General features: G+C 41.6%; 1 protein-coding gene across 1 annotated transcript in view; it reads left to right on the top strand.

Annotated features, from left to right (window-relative positions):
* Nucleotides 1-19,986, top strand: part of KDSR (3-ketodihydrosphingosine reductase) — a 40,935-nt gene extending 20,949 nt beyond the window's left edge. The window contains exons 7-10 of the mRNA XM_004379279.2: nt 5,368-5,451; nt 14,306-14,389; nt 17,470-17,571; nt 18,209-19,986. Of these exons, the coding sequence (XP_004379336.1) occupies nt 5,368-5,451; nt 14,306-14,389; nt 17,470-17,571; nt 18,209-18,328 (390 nt within the window). The 3' untranslated portion in view covers nt 18,329-19,986. The remainder of the gene's footprint in view (nt 1-5,367; nt 5,452-14,305; nt 14,390-17,469; nt 17,572-18,208) is intronic.
* The last annotated feature ends 6,368 nt before the right edge of the window (nt 19,987-26,354 follow it).

Below are 26,354 nucleotides of genomic sequence, written 5' to 3'. Positions count from 1 at the left end.
TTCTATAAAAGGCCAGATAGTAAATATTTTAGGCTTTTAGGGCTAGATTGTATCAGTTACAGCTACCCACTCTGCTGTGGTAGCAGGAAAGCAGCCATAGATGATATGTAAACCAACAGGTGTGACTGTGTTCCAATAAAACTTTATTTATGAGAACAGGCAGAGGGCCAGATTGGTCCTTGGACCATAGTTTGGCAATCCCTGATTTAGAAGATCCCAGAAGAGACCTTGATGGTATGTGAAGAGTTCCACACTGCCTTAATGTTGGAAGAGCATTGCAGTACCAACGAGTCGTCTGTCAGTGATGAGGTCTTGATGTGACCTTGCAGCCACTTAGGAACTGTGCTGTTCTCATACCAAAGGAACTAGCCTAGATTTCATTCTCATCAACTTACTTAATACTCTTAATCAGTAATAGATAATTATAATGTGCTTAGCCAATAAGCATGAACAGCTATGGAATTGCAAATAAGAATGCCAGTATTTCTTGGCAGTTTTCACTTTGAAAATTGCCTTTGTGAATAACTGCTTTCTTTTTATAACAAGTATGTAAACTATGTGGAGCAGATGTTGTTAAGGTCCCTCATAGATAAGAAAACTGAGTTTTCAATAAATTGAACCACTCAACATCACATAGTTGCTTTGTGACAGAAGTAATAAGAAAGCCCCTGTCATCTGGCTCCCAGCCTGGCTCCTTGCAGCAGGTGACAGCTCTGTGATTTAGGTCAGGAGGCTGCCCAACCCACTTGGCTTATTTTCTCAGCACTTTACTTTGGTTCTCAAGACCAAGTAGGTGAAGGGGGTACTTGGAAATGAACAGTCCGCTTGTGGGCTTTTTGGCCCTGAGTCGTGTCCTGCAGAGCGACGTCGGGGTCACTCTTTTAGGACAGAGTGAATAATCTGGTGGCCTGGTTTCACTGCACATCAGACAGGGATGTTAATAAAGAAGAGGAAAAGGAAAATGAGTGGCTGGTATAGACGGAGTCCCCCACAGCCCCTCTGGACAATGTGAGTCGGCACTCTTAAGTAGCTGGCGTAGACTTGCAAGTTTCCTTGAATTCTGTCCATGTTTCAATCTGTTGCTGTCGAGTCGGTTCTGATGCATAGCGACCCCATAGGACGGAGCAGAACTGCCCCATAGGGTTTCCAAAGCTGTAGTCTTTACAGAAGCAGACTGCCACATCTTTCTCCCATGGAGCAGCTAGTAGGTTCAGATGGCCATCCTTTCAGTTAGCAGCCAAGTGCTTAACCGCTGTGTCACCAGGGCTGCTAAGATTCCCTTAAAAATATCCTCAAGGAGTCCTGGTGGCACAGTGGTGAAGCACTCGGTTGCTAACTGAAAGGTTGGCAGTTCAAACTCACCCAGCGGCTTTGTGGAAGAAAAGATCTGGCGATCTGCTCCCGTAAAGTGACAGCCTAGAAAACCCTATGAGCAGTTCTCTGTCACATGACATCACGATGAGTCGAAATCAAGTTGGTAGAAGCTAACAAAAATACCCTCACTTAACAAACAAAAATTAACAGAACAAAGCATGTCCTATGAAAAATAGGCTTTGAGGGAAGTAAATTCAGTAATCAAAGGCTTGTTAGAACAACAACTGTTTCTTCATGGTAGAAACTGTGTCAAAACGATTGTTGCCTTACAAGTTTGCAGTATTATGTTTGGAAACTGGATAATTCAGAGTCTGTTTGCCAGGTGCTTTTGTTTTCTGTGAATGAAACCCTCTAGAACTACTCAGACTCTGAGAACTTTTGGTAATCCTCTTTGGTTTAATTAACTTTTAAGTCTTCCTGGTCCCCTGCCACCCCCAAACTAAGGTAGGACCCTTAGAGTCCTTCATGAGTAATTTTGAAGAAATGCTTTTTTGGCAGTTTTTTTTTATTTTTTATTTTCCCTGTTTGATTCTTTTAGATATAAATAGTTTTTTAAGATTTTTTAAAAAGTTAATCTTTTTGGAAAGCAGGCCTGCAAAGTGGGTTTTAGCCAAAGGTGTGGTGGCAGAGACCTAGCAAAGAAAACCAGGTATTTCCTTTTTGCTTTTCTTACCCCAGCCATCTCCTGCCTCCCTCTAACTCTGTTCCCACCTGGTCTAAAGTAAGGGAAAGCTTAAACTCCAGAGCTTCATGTGCACAGCTATACCCTTCTCTCCAGCCTTGTCTTTCTGTTGATGGAATGAGATCAACACATCTCAGGTAGGATTATTTTGATAATAAAGCTATTCTTGGCCAAGTGGTCATCTTTCTGTGTAGGGCTGAGGCCAGGGAAAAGGGAGGAAATGATCACGGGATGGGCATGGGGCAGAGGGAGGACATAGAATGGTCGATCCGCCAGGACAAGGAGAAGCAGACAGAAGATGGGAAAAGGGGGGAACCAGTTAGTGAAGATCTGGTTTGTAAATGACTAGAAAAAGTGGTGATCTCTGAGAGTCAGCATCATCTTACCACGAACAAGTGAGACCAAACGAACCTCATCACTTTTTATAAAAGGGCTTTGAGATTAATAGCAGCCCGGGTGGCATAAGTGGTTTGCAGTTGGTTGTGAACTTGAAGGTTGGCGGTTGGAACCCACCCAGTGCCTCCAAGGAAGAAAAGGCCTGGTGAACTGCTTCCGTAAAGACTACAGCCAAGAAAACCTGATGGGGTAGTTCTGCTCTGTAATGCATGGGGTCGCCATGAATCGAGCACCGACTTGATGGCAGTTGATAGATTAGAGAAGGGGTAGATATAGTTTAGTGTATTTAGATTTTAGCAAACTGTTGACCAGGAGTTTCAGGACACCGTAAGCTCCACGAGGGTAGGGATTATGTCTGCTTTGTTCCCGTCCATGTTCTTCGTTCTCAGAACACTACCGGCACAGGGTCGCGATTCAGTTGGTATGCATTGGATGGATAAATAAGACTGAATCAATGGAGTCTACTAGCCATTGGAGGTACCCAGCCACAGGGTGGGAAAGTCACTTGGCCTGACATGTATAGAGAGGATGCCAGCACCTGGGAAGGGTTTGACCAGCTTCCCTCTTGGTTTCTTGCAGTCCTGACAGTGTGGGATTCCTCTCCATTGAAAAGCTGTTCTGAAAAGCTCTGTTTTAACCATTTGGAAACTCAGCCATAACCTTGAATTTGAGAAGTACTGCTTGAAATGCTGTCTTACATTAGCTTAAGTATCTCAGCACTTACTTATAGTGGGGGAGCAGGGACAGATAAACAGTAAAGAACCAACCGTGTCTGAGCAATCAGCTTCAATTTTCATATAGATGTCTAACAACCACTTGTTGGCAGTTTTTGTAATGGTTTTCTCTGATGCATCACAGAGGGCAAGGCCGTGGGAGAAAAGTTATCTAAGTCCCTGTCTCAAAAACAAGTGGGAGAGAAATTGCTTACTCATCAACCTCACTGCCTGGACCAGATCCCAGCTATTTATGGGCGTAGTTGGGCCTTGAAGCTGCATGTCCTGTCCACGTTGAGTGGTTGAGCTCTGGCACTCCCAAGTTGCACTGGAGCTGAGCCAACAAACACGTCTCCCTTTTGCTACTGAGGGATCCAGGAGGGCTGGGCAGGATCTCCTGCTTGCATGCTTCTCTGGACCCTTGCAGCGCCTTCCACAGGCTTCAGAGCTATGCTTTACAGAGGGCCCTAGGGAAAGTAAAGACTACAAGACAAGAAAAAAAAAAACCAAACTCATTGCCATCGAGTTGATTCCAAGTCATAGTGACCCTATAGGACAGAGTAGAACTGCCACATAGGGCTTCCAAGGCTGTAATCTTTACAGGAGCAGACTGCCACATTGTTCTCCCGTGAAGCAGCTGGTGGGTTTGAACCACCAACCTTTTTTGTTAGCAGCTGAGCACCTAACCACTGCGCCACCAGGGCTCCTTTACAAGATAAGAGGCTGTTGCATTTACGCGGCAGAATTACCATTTTTCTGCCTAGTGAACTCTCCTTAAGATAAGCAAGGGCTGACCTTCGTATCAGCTGCCTCTCCACTTCCAGCTCTCCTCTGTGTTTTTATGAGGACTGAAAAGTGAGCCAACAGCAATAAGAAATGTAGCAGAGAGATTTCAGAGTTGCTGGGAATCCGGGTGGGGAAGACTGCAGGGGCTGAGCAGTGTCCTGCCGAAGGTCAGGTCTCAGCTGACCAGAGAAGACACTGCAGGGCTGTTGGGCATGTTGATGAGTAGGTGAGCTAAGTGTGGGGGCCTGGTGGTGAGGTGAGCAAGCAAAGAACCCATTCCCGGGATTAGAGGAATGAGATGGAGTTCCAGCTAGGGCAAGGGAACGGTGAAGAGAAGATGGGAAATAGGGTCGAGGGTGTCCACTGGGAAGTGCCTGGCTGGTTTCACTTGCTGTTTGTGGGTTCTCTGGAGGACTGAGTAAATCCTGACCCCTCCTGGGCAGGGGCTGGTTGTAGACGGGGTTCTTGAATAAGCAAACTTCTCAGGGGATGATATCATTCCAAATGTCGGTCCAGATGGCACAAGAATTCTGTAGGAGAAGGGATTGCAATGATCCCGACATACCAACTTTATCCTACAACTTTTCTGTTGAAATTTTAATTCCTGCTGACATAGGTTCTGAAACATAATGAGAGTATCAGAAGCAGCCTCAAAGGGAAAACACGTTAACAATCTGAGGAGCAGGCTTGTCCCATTGCTTTGTAAACAGTGCTTGCGTGTTGGACTGGTGTGTGGGGAATCAGCAGACCTTTTTTTTGAAGCACTGTGTTTTCCTAATTGGACGGCTGCCAGGGTCTTTGCCTGGTCAGTGTGAGGGGAAGAAACTTAGGAGGATGTGGTTTGCCACATCTTTGTTGTTAGCTGCCGTAGAGTTGGCCGCCAACTCATGGCCACCCCCCAGTTACAATGGAACAAGATGCTGCCTGGTTCTGAGCCATCCCCGTGATCAGTCACAGTTTGAACTATAGTGATCTGTAGGGTTTTTGTTAGCCTATTTTCAGATAGTAGTCTGTATTAGTCTGGAAGCCCCACTGAAACCTGTTTGGCATGATAGCAACACATAAGCCTCCACTGACAGGTAGTGGCTGTGCATGAGGCACATCAGCCAGGAATTGAACCTGGGTCTCCCTCATGGAAGGCGAGAATTCTACCACTGAACCACCATTGTCCCCTTGCCATAACTTAGGTCAGCCGTTTTCTGGAGTAGAGGTTACGGTGAGCCTTTTGCCTTTATTTCTAAAGGAGCTTTGTGGACACAAGGTTCCTGCCTCATTGGGGTAGCTTACACTCACAGAATCACCCTGTTGGCCTTGCCATCTTTTGAGAACATCAGCAGTATTCACAAAGTATGCCTGGCCGTCAGTGCCAACTGGTGTCTTGTTTACTGAAAGTGCATGTGTTGTTTCTAAATGCAGGTCAAGCCGTATAACATCTATGTTACAGTGGCCTACCCACCAGACACAGACACCCCCGGCCTCGCAGAAGAAAACAAAACAAAGGTGAGCATTCCTGTGTGTCCCACGTCGAGTCTTTAATGTTGTAAACCCCTTTCCCGACTCCCTGCCTTTTTACCCATCAGCCCCGCAGTCATTTTAGCCAGTCAGCCATGTTTACTGAGTATCTATTGGGTACAGAGTGTTGACCACCTTCCTGAGGTTCTCCAGGCAAATCTTCGTTCCTTCCTCTCTTCCCCTATCGCCTTTCCTTAAAATGTCATTTACGTTTTTACCGAATTTTTATCAAAGTAATAGATCCTACTTGGGGTCTGTATGAGTCGGAATGGACTGGACGACAACTAACAACAATACATCACACAGTTGTAGAAGTCAAATGTTAATCCCTTGCCTCATCCCTCTTGTTCCCGATTCCTGCTACCCCGAGGCAGCCGTTTACTTTCTTAGCTGTTTCTTCTGGTGTTCACACCCAGTTTCCAACGAACATGTTTATACTGTTACTACTTTTTGTTTGTTTGTTTTTTTTAAGATTTAGAAATTATTTATTGACTTTCTACTATGGAAGATAAAATTTAAGGCTCATACATACTCCCCACTCTCCATTGTCTCCCCCATCTTTGATTAAATTAGGTTCCGTGTTTATTAGTAGGATTTTATAAATACTATTCGTAGTTACAGGATTGCTATGAGTTATAATCGACTCGACAGCAATGGGTTCTTTTTTTTTTTTTTAATTCACAGCTAAACCCTGTAGTATTCTATAGTGGTATTTCCTTTCTTGCCTTTTCATTTGCTTAGTCTTGTAGGTGGTTGTTGTTAGGTTCCGTCAAGGTGGTTCTGACTCATAATAGTTGTACTCATATTTACAACCGAATGAAACACTGCGTGGCCCTGCACCATCCTCATGATTGTTGTTATGCTTGAGTCCATTCCATCGTTGCAGCCACTGTGTCAGCCCATCTTGATGAGGGTCTTCCTCTTTGTTGCTGACCCTCTACTTTACCAAGCATGATACCCGTCTCCAGGGACTGGTCCCTCCTGATAACGTCTCCAAAGTTATGTAAGACAAAGTCTTGCCATTCTTGCTTCTAATGAGCTTTCAGGCTGTACTTCTTCCCAAACAGATTTGTTTGTTCTTGTGGCGGTCCATGGTATATTGAATATCTTCACCAGCACCGTAATTCAAAGGCATCAGTTCTTCTTTGGTCTTCCTTAGTGATTGTCTAGCTTTCACATACACGCGCATGAGACGATTGAAAACACCATGGCTTGGGTCAGGCACACCTTAGTCCTTGAAGTGACGTCTTGTAGCTGTTGATAACTGATTCATTCCCAGATTTAGACGGAGCTGAAAACCTCCTTTTGATGCGTTCTGATGCATTAGGTGTTCACTTAGTTTCACTTTTTCCTTGAAGGCATTTCCCCTGGAATCTTCCTGGTCCAGTCAAGACCGGCTGCTCAGCCTGGTCTCGATATGTCTCTTCACCATCATGCTGCAAATTCCTTTTTCCTTTGTTGGATCCCTTGTCTTCATCATTTTTGGTTTACCTGCTCTTTTTGGTGGAACTGTCTTCCCTGGGTGGTGCAAACCAGTGGTGCTTGGCTATTAACTGAAAGCGTGGAGATTCAAGTCCACACTCAGAAGTATCTTGTAAGAAAGGCTGGTGATCTACTTCTGAAAAATCAGCCATTGAAATCTGTGAAGCACAGTCTACTCCAACACGCACGGGATCACCGTGAGTCAGAATGGACTCAGCGGCAACTAGTTTAGCTTCCCGTACTTCCTGAGAAAGGGTATGTCAGAGGTAAAAAAAAAAAAAAAAAAATTAACCTTGCATGTTTGAAAATGTCTTTATTTTCCCTTTATTCTTGCTTTGTTGGATATAGAATTCTAGGTGGGAAGTAATGTACTCTCAGATTTTTACAGGCATTTCCTCATTGACTTCTAGCTTCTGGAGTTTCTTTTGGCAATCGATGGCATTTTGATTTGATACAATCTTTTGTATAGGACCTATTTTTTTTTTAAAGCATTTTATCCCATATTATCTTTATCTAATGTATTTTGGTGTGAATATTTTCATTTAATATGCTAGGTATTCAGATGCACCCTTTTATTCTGTCAGCTGATAAACTTCAATTCTGGGAAGTTTTATTATGTGGTAAAGCCTGGGAAAGCCGGAACCTGTGTAAGGTGAAAACCTGTCATAAAGGAAAACTAGAGTATTTTCCATTAAAAGGAGAGACAGCAAAGTGGTGAGACTGCACCCTGTCTAAGGTGGAAAACTTGCAAGACCCAGAAAAACAAGGCAGTCTCGTCAAGTTCCGGCCGTCAAAGGTTTCACTGTATTCTTTGATCATTTCCTGCCATCTAAAATATTTTAACTGTTCATTCTTTCTGGAGCTTCTATTATTCCAATATTGGACTTTCTAGACAGACCTTCTAATTTACTTCCTTTTTCTCTTATTTTCTATCTCTTTGTCTTTTTGTTCTAGTATCTAGTTTTATTAACTTTTATCCTTCAACTTTTCTGTTGAAATTTTTATTCCTGCTGACATATTTTAAAAAATTTTTTAGACCTCTTTTCTCTGAATATTTTTTAAGTATAGATAGTTTTTATAGTCTTGGCTTTGTTCCTTGGATTTCCTTTTGTCTATTTCTAAGGATATTAATTCTGCACTCTTGTTTTTGTTGATGTTTGTTTGAAATTTTTCTCTGTTCCCCTGGATTGTGTATTTCCTCTGAGTGCCTTTTTCTCCGTTGATATTGTTTGAGACGTTCCTCAAATGTCTGGTGGTTCTTAGTTGTCCATAGTTAGGAGTGAGGCACTACCATGCCATTGTCAAGCTCTGGCTTCTCAGCTCTTAGCTTCCATAGGCCATCAGGACGGACACGGCCACTTCATTAGAAGACTCCCGTATGTCGGCATCAGCGAGTCTTTCCTCCTGGGTAACCCGTTGCCCAGGGAGGAATCATGGAGACTGCTGCCTCAGAGTAAGACAGCTGTCTGCACTGTGGAGCCAAGCAGGGCAGGAGGGCTGGGGAGCTCAGCGTCATCCTGCCAACTTCCACTTCATTTTCCAGTTTTCAGCAGGTGCCTCATAACTGCTCTTGGTAGTGCCTGGTGTCCTAGAATTGAGTCTCTGATTTAACTTCTCCAGAGAGTAAACTGCTAACCTGCCATTGTAGAGGAGATAGTTTGGGGATGTGACTACGTCTTTTATAGGCTTTGAACCGATCATCCTGATTTTAAGGAGGTAACTGGTGCCTTAGACTCTTGAGTCTTTCTTGATTCTGCCGTGTGAACTGTTGGCTTTCCCTTTGCAGGGAAGCTTTCTCCAGTCTGCTTTTCACTTTAGCATGAAAACTTGGTTGACATACCTTGTCTACTGCCATTTGCTCTCCTCTCCTCTTCGTCCTTTTGGATATAGGCCCTTTCTATTCCTTTACTCTAATTTTAAAAGTGTAGTTATTGGAGGCAGAGATGGTTGGGGAGACCGAGGTAAAAGCATGTGTTCATATCATCATGCTTCACCAGAAGTCTGATGTGGATTTTCAATAGCTCTCTTCCATACGTGCTGTGCCTCCTGTGTCCCACATGCCATGGAATCAGATGGAAGGGCAGAGATGAGTAACAGATTGGCAGTGCCCTTCAGGAGTGAGTAGTCTAGAGAGAGCCAGTTGTTCAGGTAAATGCATCAGCACAGAGTTGTAGTGCTCAAATGGAGGTGTGTCCAGAGTGCAGGAGGACTGACTGCTGGGATAGAAGATTGGGGACAACATCACAGAGAAGGTGCCATTGGGAATGGTACTGACACTTTTTTTCTGGAGGCACAAAAGGCTGGCACGTTTGGAGAACGAGGTGCCTGGAACATGGGGGCCTTGGGAGTTGGCGTGAAGATGAGAAGGTGTTTGGGGCTTGGACTGTGATGGGCCTTATATGCCAAGCTGAAGGGTTTGCACTTGAACCTCCTGATAGTGGAAGCATGGAAGGTTGTTTTCAACAGGGAGTTAAGCACTCAGGTGTGTGTTTTAGAAAGCTGGTGAATTAAGAAAGAGGGGCTGGAGGTAGGAGAGGTAGTTGATCTCTTTTCTCTCTTTATATGTTCACCATGTTCTTCCTAGAGCAGAGTATTTTCTCAGAACATCCTCATCTAGTTCTAACTGGTCACTCCTAGCCCTGGTTTAAGGAACCCTGGTGGCGCAATGGTTAAGTGCTTGGCTGTTAACCAAAAGGTTGATGGTTTGAACCTACCAGCCACTTTGTGGGAGAAAAGACCTGGCGATCTGCTCCTGTAAAGAATTCAACCTAGGAAACACGGTAGAGCAGTTCTGCTCTGTCCTACAGGGTCACTGTGAGTCAGAATCTGCTTTGTTTTCTCTTCATCTCCCTCTCTGCCCCACCTGGAGAAGTCAGCTAGAACCTCTGTAGCAGAAACTAGCAGTGAAAACAGTTGTCATGCCTTGAGTATCATTCACAGGCTATCACTACTGTGATCCAAGCATTGGTATTTTCAACATGACATTGAAAAGAAGATTATCATTCATTCAGAAAGTTGAGTTACTTTCAATTTATGTACTAGTTAGAGGCCTCTGAACTTCCTGGAACTTTCATTTGGAATCCTGGGAGAATTTAGCCATCATTTCTAAAGGCTGTGATTTTTGCTAATAATCTTCAAAGCCTTATTTCATTAATAAAGTATTTTTTATGATGTAGAGTACAGCCAGTATATTTAATTAATGAGTTGATATTCTTTAAAAATAATATTCTCTTCCCTGAATTTAAATATCTGCCTATTCTGTGGGTCACTCGGATGGCTAATGGGCACTGTCTTGGTTATCTCGTGCTGTTATAACATAAATACCACAAGTGAGTGGGTTTAACAAACAAATTTATTTCCTCACAGTTCAGGAGTTCAGAAGTCCCACTTTAGGGTGCCAGCTCATGGAGAAGGCTTTCTGTCTCTATTAGCTCTGAAGGAAGGTCCTTGTCTCTTTGAGCTTCTGCTCCTGGGCCGTTGTCATGTGGCTTGACGTCTCTCTTCCCCATCTCTGTTTTCTCGCCTGCTCATTTAATCTCTTTTATATCTCAGAAGAGATTGACTCAAAACACACCCTACACTGATCCTGTCTCATTAATATAAAAGACAACCCATTCCCAAACAGGATTATAACCACAGGCATAAACCCGTTGCTGTCGAGTCAATTCCGACTCATGGTGACCCTACAGGACAGAGTAGAACTGTTGCATAGGATTTCCAAGGAGCGACTGGTGGATTCAGACTGCCAGCCATGTGGATTAGCAGCCAAGCTCTTAAGCACTGTGCCCCCACAGGCATAGAGGCTAGGATTCACAACACATATTTTTGGTGGACACAATTCAATCCATAACAGACAACCTTAGACTTAACTTTTCAGAAACTGAACTTTGGGTTTTCCTTCTCTTCTGACCCCACCTCATTATTTTCTATCTCATTGCCCAGCCACCCACCGTTCACTCAGTTTCCCAGGCTGGAAACCTTGAAGCCAGCCTCAATTCCTTCTCTCATATCCCATGTCCAGCTGATCTGCAAATCCTCGGCACTATTCTCAGGACATGTCCTGAATCAGACCTTTTTCTTAACTGCATCTACCACTTCCATACTAGTAATGACAGCCTGTTTTTGCCTGAGCTACTTTAATAGCCTTCCGAGTAGTCTGTCTGCTTCTGTTCTTAGCCTCTTCTTCATGTAGTAGCCATTGATCCTCATAAAACATAAATCAGGTCTCGTCACCCCCGTTTAGAACCTCTTGTGCTGCATGTCCAGTCAGACGTTCTGTGATAATGGACATGTCCTGTCTGCATTCTCCAATGTGGTAGTCAGTTGTGGAGGTTAAGCACTTGAAATGTGGCTGGTGGGACTAGAAACTGATTTTTTAATTTTATTTAATTTTAACTAATTTTAAAATTGAAATTAAATAGCATGTGTTGCTAGTGGCTACGTATTGGAGAGCATGGCTCTGATGGCTCCATTATGCCTGGAATAAAAACCAAAGGACTTGAGGTTTACAAGGCCCCATCCCATCTGGACGTTGGCCACCTCTCCCACAACATTTCTGCCCGCTTCCTGTGTGCAGCCACGCTGGATCCCTCTCTGTTCACTAAGCTGCCAGGCCTCTTCTCGTCCTAGGGCGTTGCCCGTGTTGTTCCCTTTCTTTGGATGTTCGTTTGAATGGCTCGTTCCGTTACTTCATTCATCTCTGTTCAGCTATCACCTTGGAGAGGACCTCTCTGATCCTCTGTATCTAAAATATCATTCCCCCAATTCACTCACCTCCCCCTTACTGGCTTTATTTTTCTCCATAACACATATTGCTGCCAAACCAAAATAAACCAAACCCATTACCATCAGGTCAGTTCTGACTCGTGGCAACTCCATGTGTTGCAGAGTAGAACTGCTCAGTGGCGTTTTCTTGGCTGTAATCTTTAGGGAAGCAGATGGCCAGGCCTTTCTTTCTTGGCACACACATAAAACGACTGTTACTCCTCCCGAGTGCAGTGCACACTTCATAAGTTCACAGAAATGTCCTCTTTGAACGAATGGATTAATAAAGTGAAGAAGAAAGGAATCAATCAGAACTTACCACCTTGAACTGAGGTTGATTTCAATTTTCTTTTATAGTAATGCTTATTGAGAGTCAGTCTCTTCCACATAAAAATTGGCACTTAGGCACCATAGACTGTATATTTGTAAAAAGATGTTTGTGATTTGGAAGCTTTTTTCCCCCTATTCTTTTCTCTTTGGCTCTGCCTGTTTTTAAATTACTACAATTTCAGAGAAGTAAATTTAAGCCAAATGTCCTGTGTTGGAGTGAGTAGAGATCTGCTAAGCAGATTTATAAGATTTGGTAAGCAGTCTTTTAGTCTCAAGCAGGAGTGGAGAAAGGGTGGTGATTTCCCTGTTAAGATTTGATTTAGATGTTGATTAAGTTGGGAGTTTTTTTTCCTCCAGTAAGGACAGGCTTCTTTGGGTAAATAAAATTCTACGTTAGCCTGTGGATCCTTTAGGGGATGCTGTAATGCTTTGAAATCTAATGTGTCTCTAGCACGGGTAACAAAGTGCCAGCCTGGTGGCCTGGAAGACTGAATGGTGGCACCTTCAGAAGGGCTTTTCTCTTAATTCAGGTTCATCAAGAACCAACTGCCTTTTATGAAGTGCTTTGCTTTTCTGTTTAAAAAAAACATGTATTTTGGTTTTGATTTTGTTTAATGCTTTCAAGCCTACATGCTAAATAAAATTTACAGTCTTGTGCAATTTAAGGCTTTAGTTTTGAAATTTCTAACCCAGACTCCCTCATAAAGAATTTTGAAGCACTCGTGTGCAGGATACCACCAAGAAGAGTCAGAGATAAATGAAAAAAGATGCTGCCCCCAAGGAAGTTGGAGGGTACAATGCAAATACACGAGCAGCTATATGATAAGGCAGAAACACTCAGACTCGAGGGGAGAGGGGTTGAAATTGAGGTTACTTCCATTAAGAATTCAGGAAAGGCTTTCTGAGCTAGGTGACAGTTGAGATGGATTTTTACACATCTTTTGAAGAACGAAAGCCAAGATTTAGGATTCTGAAGCATCAGCCCAGTAAGTGAAACATAGCCAAGCTAAAAAAAACAAGCAAACAAAAAACAGTTGCCATTGAGTCAGTTCTGACTCATGGTGACCCCATGTGTGTCAGAGTAGAACGGTGCTCTGTAGGCTTTTCAATGGCTGATTTTCCGGAAGTAGACCTCCAGGCCTTTCTTCGAGTTGCCTCTGGGTGGACTCGAACCTCTCACATTTTGGTTAGTAGCCGAGTACGTTAACCATAAGGAGCTCTGAAACATAGCCAAGCTAAAAAAAACAAGCAAACAAAAAACAGTTGCCATTGAGTCCGTTCTGACTCATGGTGACCCCATGTGTGTCAAAGTAGAACGGTGCTCTGTAGGCTTTTCAATGGCTGATTTTTCGGAAGTAGACCTCCAGGCCTTTCTTCGAGTTGCCTCTGGGTGGACTCGAACCTCTCACCTTTCGGTTAGTAGCCGAGTACATTAACCATAAGGAGCTCTGGTGGTGCAGTGGTTAAAGCACTCAGCTGCTAACCAAAAGGTCTGCAATTTGAACCCACCAGCTACTCCATGGGAGAAAGATGTGGCAGCCTGCTTCCGTAAAGGTTTACAGCCTTGGAAGCCCTGTGGGGAAGTACTACTCTGTCCTGTAGGGTTGCTGTGAGTCAGAATGACAGCAGGGGGTTTGGGTTTTTTGTTTTTTGTTTATTTGCATGGATTCCCACACAGCCAAGCAAAGGACTGCTTAATGTTTCATCATAAGCAGCTCTTCCTCTTTCAGTCTGCAGTCTCCCTGCCTCTTTGCAGGTCTCTTAAGAAACAGCTGGAGTGGTTGAACAGGGGCTGAGTGGGCTTTTCCTGCTCAGGGGCCTCAGCTCTGTCCTCAGGCATTGACCCTGTGCTGCCCTGTGAGGTGGCCAGAGCGACACACGGGTGGCCAGGGCACACCGTCTAGGCTCTGCACAAACACCACTGGCTGGTTGTCTGGCCAGCAGTGAGGAGTCAAAGGAGGGGAGCGCTGACTTGCATCCAGTGGTGTGTTCTCGCTGGGATGGTTCTCACTGCAGCAGAGACCCACATGGCCCACAGAGAGTGGCAGGGGTCTCCTTGTCTCACTTGAGCTTACTGGGTGGAATTTTACCCAAAGTAACCAGGTCGATACTGATTTGAATCCAGATAGACCTTGTTCTAAAACTAGGAAACTGCTCAGTGGTAGAAAATTGCAATTATCAGTAAACTGGGGGGCTGTAAGAATGATGGATTTTTTTATTTGACGGGCAATAATGGTATTCATATGTACATTTTTTCCACTTTAAGCCTTTGGAGACTCGACTTATTTCAGAGACCACATCTGTCTGCAAACCAGAGCAGGTGGCCAAACAAATTGTTAAAGATGCCATAGTAAGTAAAATCCTCATTTTGTTTTCTTTATTAATGGTTGTAGTACTGTATTTCTGAAAAGGTATTTGTCCAGGGTCTTATTTTAAAACATAAATTACTGTATTTTTTTGGCCAATTAGGTTCATCTAATATTGGGCTCTTCTTTTCCTCCCTTAGATACTCTATTGATTAAGTTTTAATTAGTAGGCATCTGAAGGCTAATTATTATCTTAACCTTAGAAACAGTTTTAGCAGTGTAGCCTGTTTGGGAACTTAGGTTTTTTAAAAAGAAAATGAGATGTATCTGTGATGTGTAAATATTGTTTACGACGTAACAGCATGTTGCTTTCTTTTTTTCCACAGTGCTTTTAGATTATTTTAGTTCCTTATTACCAGGCCCATTGATGGAGGATTTTTCTTTCCCTTTCCAGCTGCCCAGTATCATTTTCCCAAATGCTAACTTAATAAGAAAGCGCAGCCAGCCCGCTGGGCCCATCGGCATGTCAGCCCCGCTAGTGAGCTTTCTGGGCTACTGAGTTTACTTTGAATCAAAATGATATATTTAAAAGCCATGTGTTATGTTTCATTTTTTTTTTTAAGAATAATAACATTTGTGCCACATGTTTTCTGACACGCAGAAATATATACATTCATGAGGGGTGTCTATAAATCTTAGACCTACATTGAATTTAGAAAGTTTTTAGGACAACTGGAATGAGAAGCGTCAGCACACTGTAACAGCCTGGAAGGGATGTAAGTATTGTTGCATCAGGCTAAACTAAGTAGAAATCAAACTCTATTGAAATATATCCACCACCATTAGTTGCAGTCAAGTTGATTCCAATTCATGGCCACGCCATATGTGTCAGAGTAAAACTGTGCTCGATAGTGTTTTCAGTGGCTGATTTTTCAGAAATGGATCACCAGGCCTTTCATCTGAGGTGCTTCTGGGTGGACTCGAACCTCCAACCTTTTGGTTAGCAGCCAAGCACGTTAACTGTTTGTACCACGCAGGGACTCCATTGAAATATATACAGACGTGAAAACTGCCCTGATGGCATTAAAAGGCCTAGGAAGTTGGCAGAACTGGATTGGGCAGGACTTTGTGTTTCCTGCTTATTTGAAGTCAAAGGAAGTCCACTCGGTGTTTTTAAAGATCCTAAGGTTGGAGGTTTGAATCCACCCAGTGGTGCCTTGGAGGAAAGGCTTGGTGATCTTCTTCCAAAAAGTCAGCCATTGAAACCCTGTGGAGCATAGTTCTACTCTGACACACATGGGGTCACCATGGGTCAGAATCGACTCAACAGCAACTGGGTTTTTTTTAGTAGCCCTTCATATTTTGATAGGATTCATTTAGTCCAGCTGTTCTCAAACTTTTTCATCTCAGGACCACTTTACACTCTTAAAAATTAATAACCCCAGAGAACTTTCGTTTACATGAGTTATGTTTGTTAATATTTGGCATATTAGAAATTATAACTATGTCATTAAAAATATATATTAATTCATTTAAAATAGTAATAAATCCATATTGTAATGTAACATTTTTATGAAAAATAATCATTTCTCAAAACAAAAATTTAACGAGAAGGTGGCATTATTTTACATTTTCCCCCATCTCTTTAAATGTCTGTGTTAATAGAAGACAGCTGAATTCTCACAGCTGATACTTCACTCAGTCTCTTGTAATATGTCGTTTTGATTTGAGGATGTGAAGAAAATCTGACCTTACACAGATACATAGTTGGAAAAGGGAGGCATATTTTACCAGGCTTTTCAGATAATTGTCAATATCTGGTTTTGATGTAAACCAAAACTCAACAAGTGGTAGTTTCTTAAAGGTTAGCTGTAACTTGGAATTGGAAACTATATCAATGAACTTTTTGTTCTCCATTATATTAAAATCCATTGGTCTATCTTGCACTTTGAATGGATATCTTAACCATTCATGATTTTGTAGCATTCCACATTAGTCTTTTGGAAAATATGGGTTCACTAAGTTATGGGAGAAAAAATCACATTCATTAATATCACTGCTGATCTTATAGAAGTATGTGTTTGGAAGCTGACAAACTCAGGATGGTGGATACAAGTTATCACAAATTTTAGTTTTTGCCTTATAGCTCGGATTTTATCATTGACCACAAATGTTGTCTGTTGCTTTCCTTGAAGTGACAGGTTCCCTTCATTCACTTAACACAAAATGTTGGGTTCCCAAGTCTGAATAACCACAGATCATCTGTCTGTAGTTCTTGCATGTAAAAATGATGTTCTGTGAAAGAAGAGGTAGTTCAGCCCGTGACTTAAACAGTTGCACAAATGCTGTCTTCAGAGCAGCCATCCCCCTTCCGTATGGCTCGCAGCCTGAGTGCTTTATGCATACGTCTCATTTGGTCCCACAGAACACTGAGAAGACACGTCCTCAAGGGATGAGCTTTAATAAAAGAATGAGTTTTATTGCTTCGTCAAGGGCATTTTAAACAAAAGTGACATTTAAATATTTTTTAGGGTTTTTCATTTTTATTTTGTTGGTGTATTTGTGTATGACTGCACTGCGTGTGGCCTTGGAGGTTTGCGATTCCTAGTCCAGTTTGGCGCCATGACAGGATTCATGCAGATGCACCAGTAGTTTGCCCATCAGTGCAGTTGTCACTGCAGCGAAAAAGGCAGTTAACATCTTGGTATAATTGTGACCATGGTTTTCTCCTCATGGACCCCCAGAAAGGGTCTCCGGGACCCCAGGTTCCGTGGACCCTGTTTTGAGGACTGCTAATCTAGCTGTGGAGCCCTGGTGGGGCAGTGGTTAAGAGCTCGGCTGCTAACCAAAAGGTCAGCAGTTCAAATCCACCAGCCGCTCTTTGGAAACCCTATGGGGTGCTACTCTGTCCTGTAGGGTTGCTGTGAGTTAGAATCAACTTGATGGCAACAGGTTTTTTGATCTAGTCATTCCTGTCGCTCTGCCAAGGCCATGCTCTACTAGGTGCTTGGCTGCCCTCTTATCCCACCCAGAGTGAACTAGCTCACATCACTGTTTCTGGTGTGTTGAATGGATTCCCTTCCATGTTACACTAGTCCCTCTTTTCTCTTCCATTCTGTTTTAGCAAGGCAATTTCAACAGTTCCATTGGCTCAGATGGGTACATGCTCTCATCCCTGACCTGTGGAATGGCTCCAGTAACTTCTATCACTGAAGGACTCCAGCAGGTAAGTTCTGCCTGAACCATTAGACAGACAGACAGGTGGATGGACAGACAAAGATGGCCTCTCATTAAGCCTCGATGGAAAAAAGCTGAAGAAAGAGTCAGTAATTTTGAGGATGCAAAGAATTTTAATTGAAGTATCAACTTTTTATCTTTCTCTACCAAAGATAAATAAATAGGAAAGGTGAAAGATATAACTTAAGAAATTTATACTGGGAAGAAGTCTTATGTGCCGGGCACTGCGCATATCGAAATAAACCGCTATCTGTAGGGTCTGACTTCTGTGCTCAGAACATAAATCTTGAACCAAAAAACAAAAAAGCCTTGATTGTAGTTTGAATATTTGGGATATGGGATTGGATCTCTCCTGGCTATTATAACTCTAAAATGACTAAATATCTACTTTGTCCTTTTTCTGATTTGAATTTATAAATTGAACAAACCCTGTGTTGCTCTGTCTGGCAGGCCCTGTGCTGTACAATGGTACAGAGCTGACGTATTTCACTGATATTTACAAAGTTTCCCTTAGACTTGGAACTGATTAAAAGATGTGTCTCAGAGACTCTTTTCTAGAGACATTCCCGTAAATACCTTGAAAATTGCACGCTGGCTGAGCTGACAGGCTGCTCTGTGTCTTGCAGGTGGTGACCATGGGCCTTTTCCGCACGATCGCTTTGTTTTACCTTGGAAGCTTCGATAGCATAGTCCGTCGCTGCATGATGCAAAGAGCGAAATCTGAAGTTGCAGACAAAACTGCCTGATTCTTATCCCTCGGAAAAAGGACTGTTTCTCAGTAATGTGGACAGCTTGCTGCTAAGTGAGGCTCAGTTTCTGGCTGCAGACACTAATGTGTTGTTTCTGAACATGTGAGATTGGACCAGTGCTCTTCAGAAACGGGGCTGTGCATGCGGGGATAGAAGTTTGCCTCCAGATGATATTATTAATACTATGCAAACGTGGACTAGGAGGCCATTGGGCTTTCTGGGCCATGAGGCAGAGAGGTGGTAGTGTGGGGACTGAGAGTGTGTAATCAGGGTAGAAAACAGAATTCCAGAGTGAGAATTTAAATGTTTTTATATTTATTATTGCTTCTTTCCCCCTTAGTAATTGAGTCCAGAAATGTACTTCATGGCACGTAAACAGTCGTGAAGGCTTTTTCAACCTTCCATGAAAGGCAGTTTAAGGGTTCTTGGGGCCCTGCCTTTTTTTTTTTTTTTTTTTTAATTTGGAGTATTTTATTCAAGTTGAGCTTGACGCATTGCCAGTGAGTCTAGACGCATTCGAATGTCTCTGACACCAAGTGTTATACACACGACTCTCCCTGCTGCTGGTGGAAAAAGCTCACTCTTTCTCTCTCTCTTTGATCCCAGAAAGCTACAGGGGGGACGAGAGAGAGCAAAGCAGTGGAAGGCAAGGCTATCAGGTTTAATAGATAAACATTTTCCAGGAGGAAAAATAATGCTTTCTTATCTTCTTTAGATGTGAATGCTTAGGGAACTTTTCATTTTTCATTCCTGGGGAAAGGCAGCCTCCTCAGTTGTTTTCTGAAGAGAAATAAAACCTTAGAAGCTTAAAAGTTTACAATTTCTTAAAATAGCCATGATGACCTGAAGTTCACCTATCTGATTATCATGTCTTCTTTCCTTCTCTTCCTTTCCAGTTTTGCTTATCCTGCTGTAATATTTTTGTACCAGAAAAAAAGCTAAAATTTTTGACTTAGACTTTTTAAATTAATTCATGAATGAATTTAAAACAACTGAAAAAATAAAAAGGTGTACAATTCTTCTCGTAGCATATATGTAGCTTTCAGGAAAGGCCGAAGATAGTATATTTAAATTTTACTCATTAAGGGAAAAGGTAGGGCAAGGCTGATTTTGAAGATAAAATGATCTCGTTTTGGAAATAAAATGATCACCTCGTTCCTTCTGTGACACTCCCACCGGCTCTGTGAACATTATGTTCGTACCATGTGTTAAGGAAGCCCACTCATCACTCTGACTCTGCCCTGGAAATCCTCATGGCCCCTGAAGGTTGTGTCTAGGTTACAGGATCTATTATACATTCAGTGGATTTCCACAGTAAGTGCCTATGATGAGTTTTAGCCAACGCTACCTATTTCATGCTGTTCATCCTGACTTGAGGTTAGTTACCTTCATGTGCATGCCATACACCCCTATTTTTTGCATACACTGTAAACACACACACACACGCACGCATGCACGCACGCACGCACGCACGCACCCACACACTAGAACATTCCAGTTCTCTTTGGTGAGAAAAGACCTCTGCTTTTGAAGAAGAAACTTTTTTGTAAAAATCAAAACAAAATACAAAACTACAAAAGGTTGAAGGCTTAAAAACTATTAAAAAACAAAAAAGAAACCATTGCCATCAAGTCGATTCCGACTCATGGCGACCCCTTGTGCGCAGAGGAGAACTGCACTCTGCAGGGTTTTCATGGCTGCGACATTTCAAAAGCCCATCGCTAGGCCTGTCTTCCAGGGCGCCTCTGGGTGGGTTTCAACTGCCAACCTTTCCGTTAGTCGAGCGCTTAACCGTTTGTGCCACCCTTTTTTTGCTCTTGAGTTTTTGAACCTCTTGACATGAAAATGACTTAATTTTTAAATAAGATGTTTAATGGCTTTAATTCATGGTATCTTTTTATTGAGATCTGAGAGTAGCATATTCTAAACAACTAGTAAATACAGAAGAAATGATGAGTTAGTATATAGGTTGCATCAAATTACAGTTTATGAGGGTGGGTTGATGCGAACGTGATTTTGTGAATCTTTCAGACTTACCTAGTGAGGGCTCCCAGACTGTGTTGGGTCACCTTGTGCAGATGCTGCAATGGGATAACGGCTGTATTCCTAATTCACAGAAAACAGTTACATTAATGTATGGGATTTGCTCAATTTTAGGCTTTTCTCATAAAAGTTCCTTGAATTTTGGCACCTTCTACTGCTGGTCCATATTAAAATCTAGTCCACGATGGTGTCTGGCTTAATAAAATTGAGTATCAATAGTTATTTTAAAATGCATTTTTCAAGGTGTCCCACAGAGAGTACTGTCACCCGCAGATAATCTGCCAAGTTTAAGAGGTTTGCGGTGGGAGATATGATCCCTAACCCAGTTTAAGCTCAAGCGTGAGGGCAGATTTTCGGACATTGTAGTTATCTGAAGTGTCAGGAAATGAGTTTCCTCATCAGAGGTATTACAGGCCCATAGTCCCTTATCCAAAAAGCGTTGAAAACTAAATTGTTCTAAGTCTGGTGTTACCAGTCATTTGGTGGCAAAACCTGACTTGAACTGACACGAGGTTATAGAGTGTGTATTTATCCCCATTCATGTGACTGTTCATTAATACACCTGAAGGAATGTTAATGGGTTTGATTATAGGGTATTGCCCCAGCCTCTGTGGAGGTGTTTTGTAATATCCGGTATATGCCCCATCTTACCTTCTTAAAATCCAAAAAATTACGAATTCTAATACCTAAAGGGCTTTGGACAAGGGATTGTAGATATTAAGTCACATTGCACAATGGTTGGGCCTCATCCAAAAAGTGAAAATGTTACAAGGTAAATTCTATTTTCTCTTTTTTTTTTTTTTTCTTGATTCGTGTACAACTCTTTTTTTAAAAACGTACTGTTTTGTTCAGGGAGAAAAAGAACAAACAAACCCTGAGTCAGATTGTTGGGGAAACTATTAGCTTTTCTTTTTAGAGGATCACATTGTTTCAGCACCTTCTGTACCTAGAACGAGTAGGTTTTACCTGTGGCAAAAGAAGTTTAATTCTCTTGAGACGTTGACTCTATGTGACCAACAACAGCTTATTATGCGAATTTCAGTTCTGAAGTGCCTGCCTCTGCTGGGCTTGGTTGTACTGTTTTATTATATGTATTTGTGAATATATTTAGTTAAAAACGTTTAATGTCATTCAGCTGTAGAAATTACAGTATGTTTAAGGACTCTTCATAATCGAAAAATGTATTTAAAAGAATCCTCATTTCTTTTTACATGAACAAAATCATAGGAATTGTTCTTTTCTCTTTGCTGGATTTTTTTTTTTTTTTCAGTTCAATAATTTACACAGTTGAAAAAACCAAGTTAAAAATGCTGTTAATGGTGCCTGTTTGCATTAATACATATATTTAGTTATAAATCTTTACCTGGATCTGTTAAACCATATGTTGATTCTTGCATATGAAACTTGGAGAGACTTTAATATTTAGATGACAAAATTCTTTTGGTAATAGTTGCTTTAATTGAAAGAATTTCATGTTTTTGTCTTTCTAGAAGAAGGCAACACCGTGGTAATTCTTTTTCCTGAATTATATCAACAGCTTTAATTTTATTACATCATGTTATAATTTAAACATGCATTACTCACTTGTAGCCAGTTTTAAATATTCATACCTTTTTGACATAAGATGCTTTTATATCTTTCTCAGTTCCTTTAATTTTTAGTAACTCAGCTTTTAAAAGTACCTAGTAACCATCATACCCATATTCTGGACTAATGGCTCAGTTTATGGTTCAGTGCAATGAAGGAAGATTTGATATTTTAAAGAGGAGAATAGTAGCTGTTATATTTTACACTTGCTTGATGTGATGACTCTAAGGACACTTTTAAATTAATGAAAGTGCACATGGCTATTTTGATACCTGTTAGAACTTGTGTTTGCTACTTCAGAAGCTTTTGTGGTAGAACTGTAAACTAATTTTCATATCTTGTATTTCATATCTTGTATCACAACAAAAAATAAATGGGGAACAAGCTTTACAGATTGGAAAACTTATTTTTCTGGAAATTTGCATTTTTTAAAAGACCGTTAAGCAAAACACAAACCTCTACTATAACGTAATCCTGAGTTTGCATCCTAAACGCTTGACAAAACCTGATTTTTATCATTTTTTAGGAAATAATGTTTTCAGAGTAAATACTCCATTTTCTGAGCTCTTGTTTCAAATATGTTCTGTGTTTATGTGAATCTGTTGTGGGTTACATGAGTAAAAGGAAAAAGAAATGTGGAATTAATAACATTTAAGTAATTATGTTTTATATATAAATGAATGAATTTCCCATACTTAAGCCTTCATATTCTAACAATGAAATATCTCCTGAAGGGCAGCGAACTATAGAAGACTGGTAGGTAAGAGAACACACTTTAAGATTTCTCAATCTTTATTTATTTATTTATTATACTTTTTTTTTTTAATTGTACTTCAGGTGAAGGTTTACAGAACAAATAGTTTCTCATTATAACAGTTGTACACATATTGTTTTATGACATTGGTTAACAACCCCACGACATGTCAACCCTCTCCCTTCTCGACCTTTTTTTTTTTTTTTTTGGTGAAAATATACATAGCCAAAGATACACTATTTAAAAAATTTCTACATGCACAGTTTGGTGACATCAACTATGCTCTTCCAGTTGTGCTGCTGTTCTCACTTTAGATGAGGGTTTACAGAACAAAATAGTTTTTCATTAAACGGTGCACATGTTGCCCTATGACAATAGTTAACAACCTCACTACACATCAACGCTGTCCTTACTCAATGTTGGGTTCCCTATCACCAGCTTTACTGTCCCCTTCTACCTTCTAGCCCTCGTCCCTGGACTGCTGTGCCTCATTAGTCCCATTTTGTTCTATGGGGAGATTTCTCAATCTTTAAATAGAAGAATTTGAGTCACATTGAGGAGACACTTCTTGAACATCTTGATTTGCAAGCTTAGCCTTTAAATTTGAGTAATTTTTTACATGAATATGATATAACTTCTGTAATTTTTATGTTTGGACGTCCAGGAAGAAAAGAAAATTGTTTCTTGGTTTCCATTGCACTCTGACTTTATACCCTCCATTCTTCCTCATTCAACATATATTTATTGAGCACCTACAGAGCCCTGGTGGTGCAGTGGTTAAGAGCTCAGCTGCTAACCAAAAGATTGGCAGTTCGAATCCGCCAGCTGCTCTTTGGAAACCCTATGGGGCAGCTCTACTCTGTCCTGTAGGGTCACTATGAGTTGGAATCAACTCGATGGCAGTGGGTTTGGCTTTTTTTGGTATGGTGAATTTAGAGGAGCCCTGGTTGTGCAGTGATTAAGCACTGGGCTACTAATTGAATAGTCAGTAGTTGAACCCAACAGCCACTCCATGTGGCAGTCTGCTTCTGTAAAGATTAAAACCAAAAACCGATTGCTATCTAGTCAATTCTGACTCATAGCCACCCTATAGGACAGAGTAGAACTGCTCCATAGGGTTTCCAAGGCTGTAAATCTTTACGGAAGCAGACTGCCACATCTTTCTCCCGAGGAGCGGCTAGTGGTTCCAACCACCAACCTTTTGGTTAGCAGCTGAGTACTTAACCATTGTGCCACCAGGGCTCCTTTTCTGTAAAGTTTACAGCCTAGGAAAGGCTATGGGGCAGATCTCTCCAGTCCTATAGGGTCACTATGAGTCACAATGGGTTTTTTTTTTTCTTTTTAAATTGTACTCCAGGTGAAGGTTTACAGAACAAATAATAGTTTCTCATGAAACATTAGTACACATGTTGTTTTATGACATTGGTTAACAACCCCACAACATGTCAACCCTCTCGCTTCTCGACCTTGTTTTTTTTTTGGTGAAGATATACATAGCCAAAGATACACCATTTCAAAAATTTCTACCTGCACAGTTCAGTGACATCAGCTATGGTCTTCCAATTGTGCTGCTATTCTCACTTTAGATGAAGGTTTACAGAACAAAAGTTTCTCATTAAACAGTACACATGTTGCCCTATGACAATGGTTAACAACCTCACATCAACACTATCCCTACTCAACCTTCGGTTCCCTATCATCAGCTTTCCTGTCCCCTTCCGCCTTCTAGTCCTTGTCCCTGGACTGCTGTGCCTCATTAGTCCCATTTGGTTTTATGGGGCTGTCCACTCCCCAACTGAATGGTGAACCTCCGAAGTGACTTCACCACTGAGCTAAAAGGATGTCTGGGGGCCATATTCTCAGAGTTTCTCCAGTCTCCTTTTGGCTAGTAATCTCGTCTTTTTTTTTTTGAGTTAGAATTTTGTTCTACATCCTTCTCCAGCTCTGTCCAGAACCCTCTGTTGTGATCCTGGTCAGAGCAGTCAGTGGTGGTAGGCAGGCATCATCTAGCTGTACTGGACTCAGTCTGGTGGAGGCCTTGGTAGCTGTGGTCCATTAGTCTTTTGGACTAATCTTTCCCTTGTATCCTGTTCATTCTCCCTTGCTCCCGAAGGGATGAGACCAGTGGAGTATCTTAGATGGCTGCTCACAGGCTTTTAAGACCCGAGACACTACTCACCAAGGTAGAATGTAGAACAATGCCTTTATAAGCTGTGTTATGCCAGTTGAGCTAGATGTTCCCCAAGACCAAGGGCAATGGGCTTTTTAAGGTGAGTTTGGCACTGATCCAGGCACTGGGGATACAACTCAGCACAAAACGACCCATCTGTCCCACTGTCATAGACATTACATTTTTTGCATCCTTCTTCTTCCCTCTGATGGCTCTGCTGTATCCTCAAAAGTCTTCCTGGAGAGAGAGGAACCGCTCCCATGCCTTTCTTAGGCTTGGGGCCTCCGCATTACATGCCACAAATATTTGAATACCCGGCACTGTTCTAGGCTGGGAATACACAATGGAAAAAATATGATCCCTGCCCTCAAATAGTTTATAATCTAGCAAGCAATAACATGTCAAAAATTACACTGTTTAATCACAATAGCTGTGATTAAGATATAACCAACACTGAAAACATGCCAGGCACTGTTCTGAATGCTTATATGTTTTAACTCGTTTAAATCATACACTAACCCTAGGAGCAGATACTATTTCAATCCCTGTGTTACAAATGAGGAAATGGGCACAGCCCAAGGTCACAGCTATGAGCAATGGAGCCAGGATTCAAACTCATTTTCTGGTTTCTGAGCTCCTAACCTCCATACTAAACCTCCTAGTGGCACAGGTGGAATCCAACACTGCCCAGGGAAAGTCAGGGGTAGTTCCACAGAGGAGGAAGGTCTAGAGCTGAACTTGAAGAATGAGTATGAATTTGCCAGGTGAAAAGGTTGGGTGCATTTCGGGGAAATAGCCTATGTAAAAATCCAAGAGACATGCAAGATCTTGACATTTTAAGAACCACAAAAAATAGAGCTTTGGAAGGGAACATGGAAAGAAAGGGTGGGTTCCGTGGTGCTAGGCTTGGGCTGGATTACACCATGCAAAGAAGTTGAGATTTCTAGCCTTTGACGAACTTTGAGCAAAAAAATGAGATGGCCAGATTTGACCTTTATAAAGATCATGGTATCCACAATAATAGGAACTTCAACACACCACTTTCAATTATAGACAGAACATCTAAAAAGATTGCTAAAGACATTGAGAACTTAAATAAAACCATAAGACAATTGGTCCTAATGGGCATATATAGAATACTCCACCCAACATCATAACAATACACGTTCTTCTCCAGTGCACATGGATCATTTTCCAGAAAAGACGACATGCTAGGACACAAAACAAGTCTCAACAAATTTAAAAAGACTGAAATCATGCAAAGCATCTCCTCTGATCATAACAGTATGAAACTAGAAATCAACAGGAAAAGATAAGGAAACTAAATAATACACTACTAAAAAACTATTGGGTCATGGAAGAAATCAAAAGCGAAATTAAAAAAATTCCTAGAATCAAACAAAAATGAAAACCTATCAAAATCTTTGGGACACAGCAAAAGCAGTACTCAGAGGGAAATTTATAGCACT

This window comes from Trichechus manatus, unplaced genomic scaffold (assembly GCF_000243295.1).
Source record: "Trichechus manatus latirostris isolate Lorelei unplaced genomic scaffold, TriManLat1.0 scaffold00063, whole genome shotgun sequence".
Taxonomy (NCBI): domain Eukaryota; kingdom Metazoa; phylum Chordata; class Mammalia; order Sirenia; family Trichechidae; genus Trichechus; species Trichechus manatus.
Note: the sequence above shows the minus strand (reverse complement) of the source record. Positions and strands in the feature narration are given on the sequence as shown.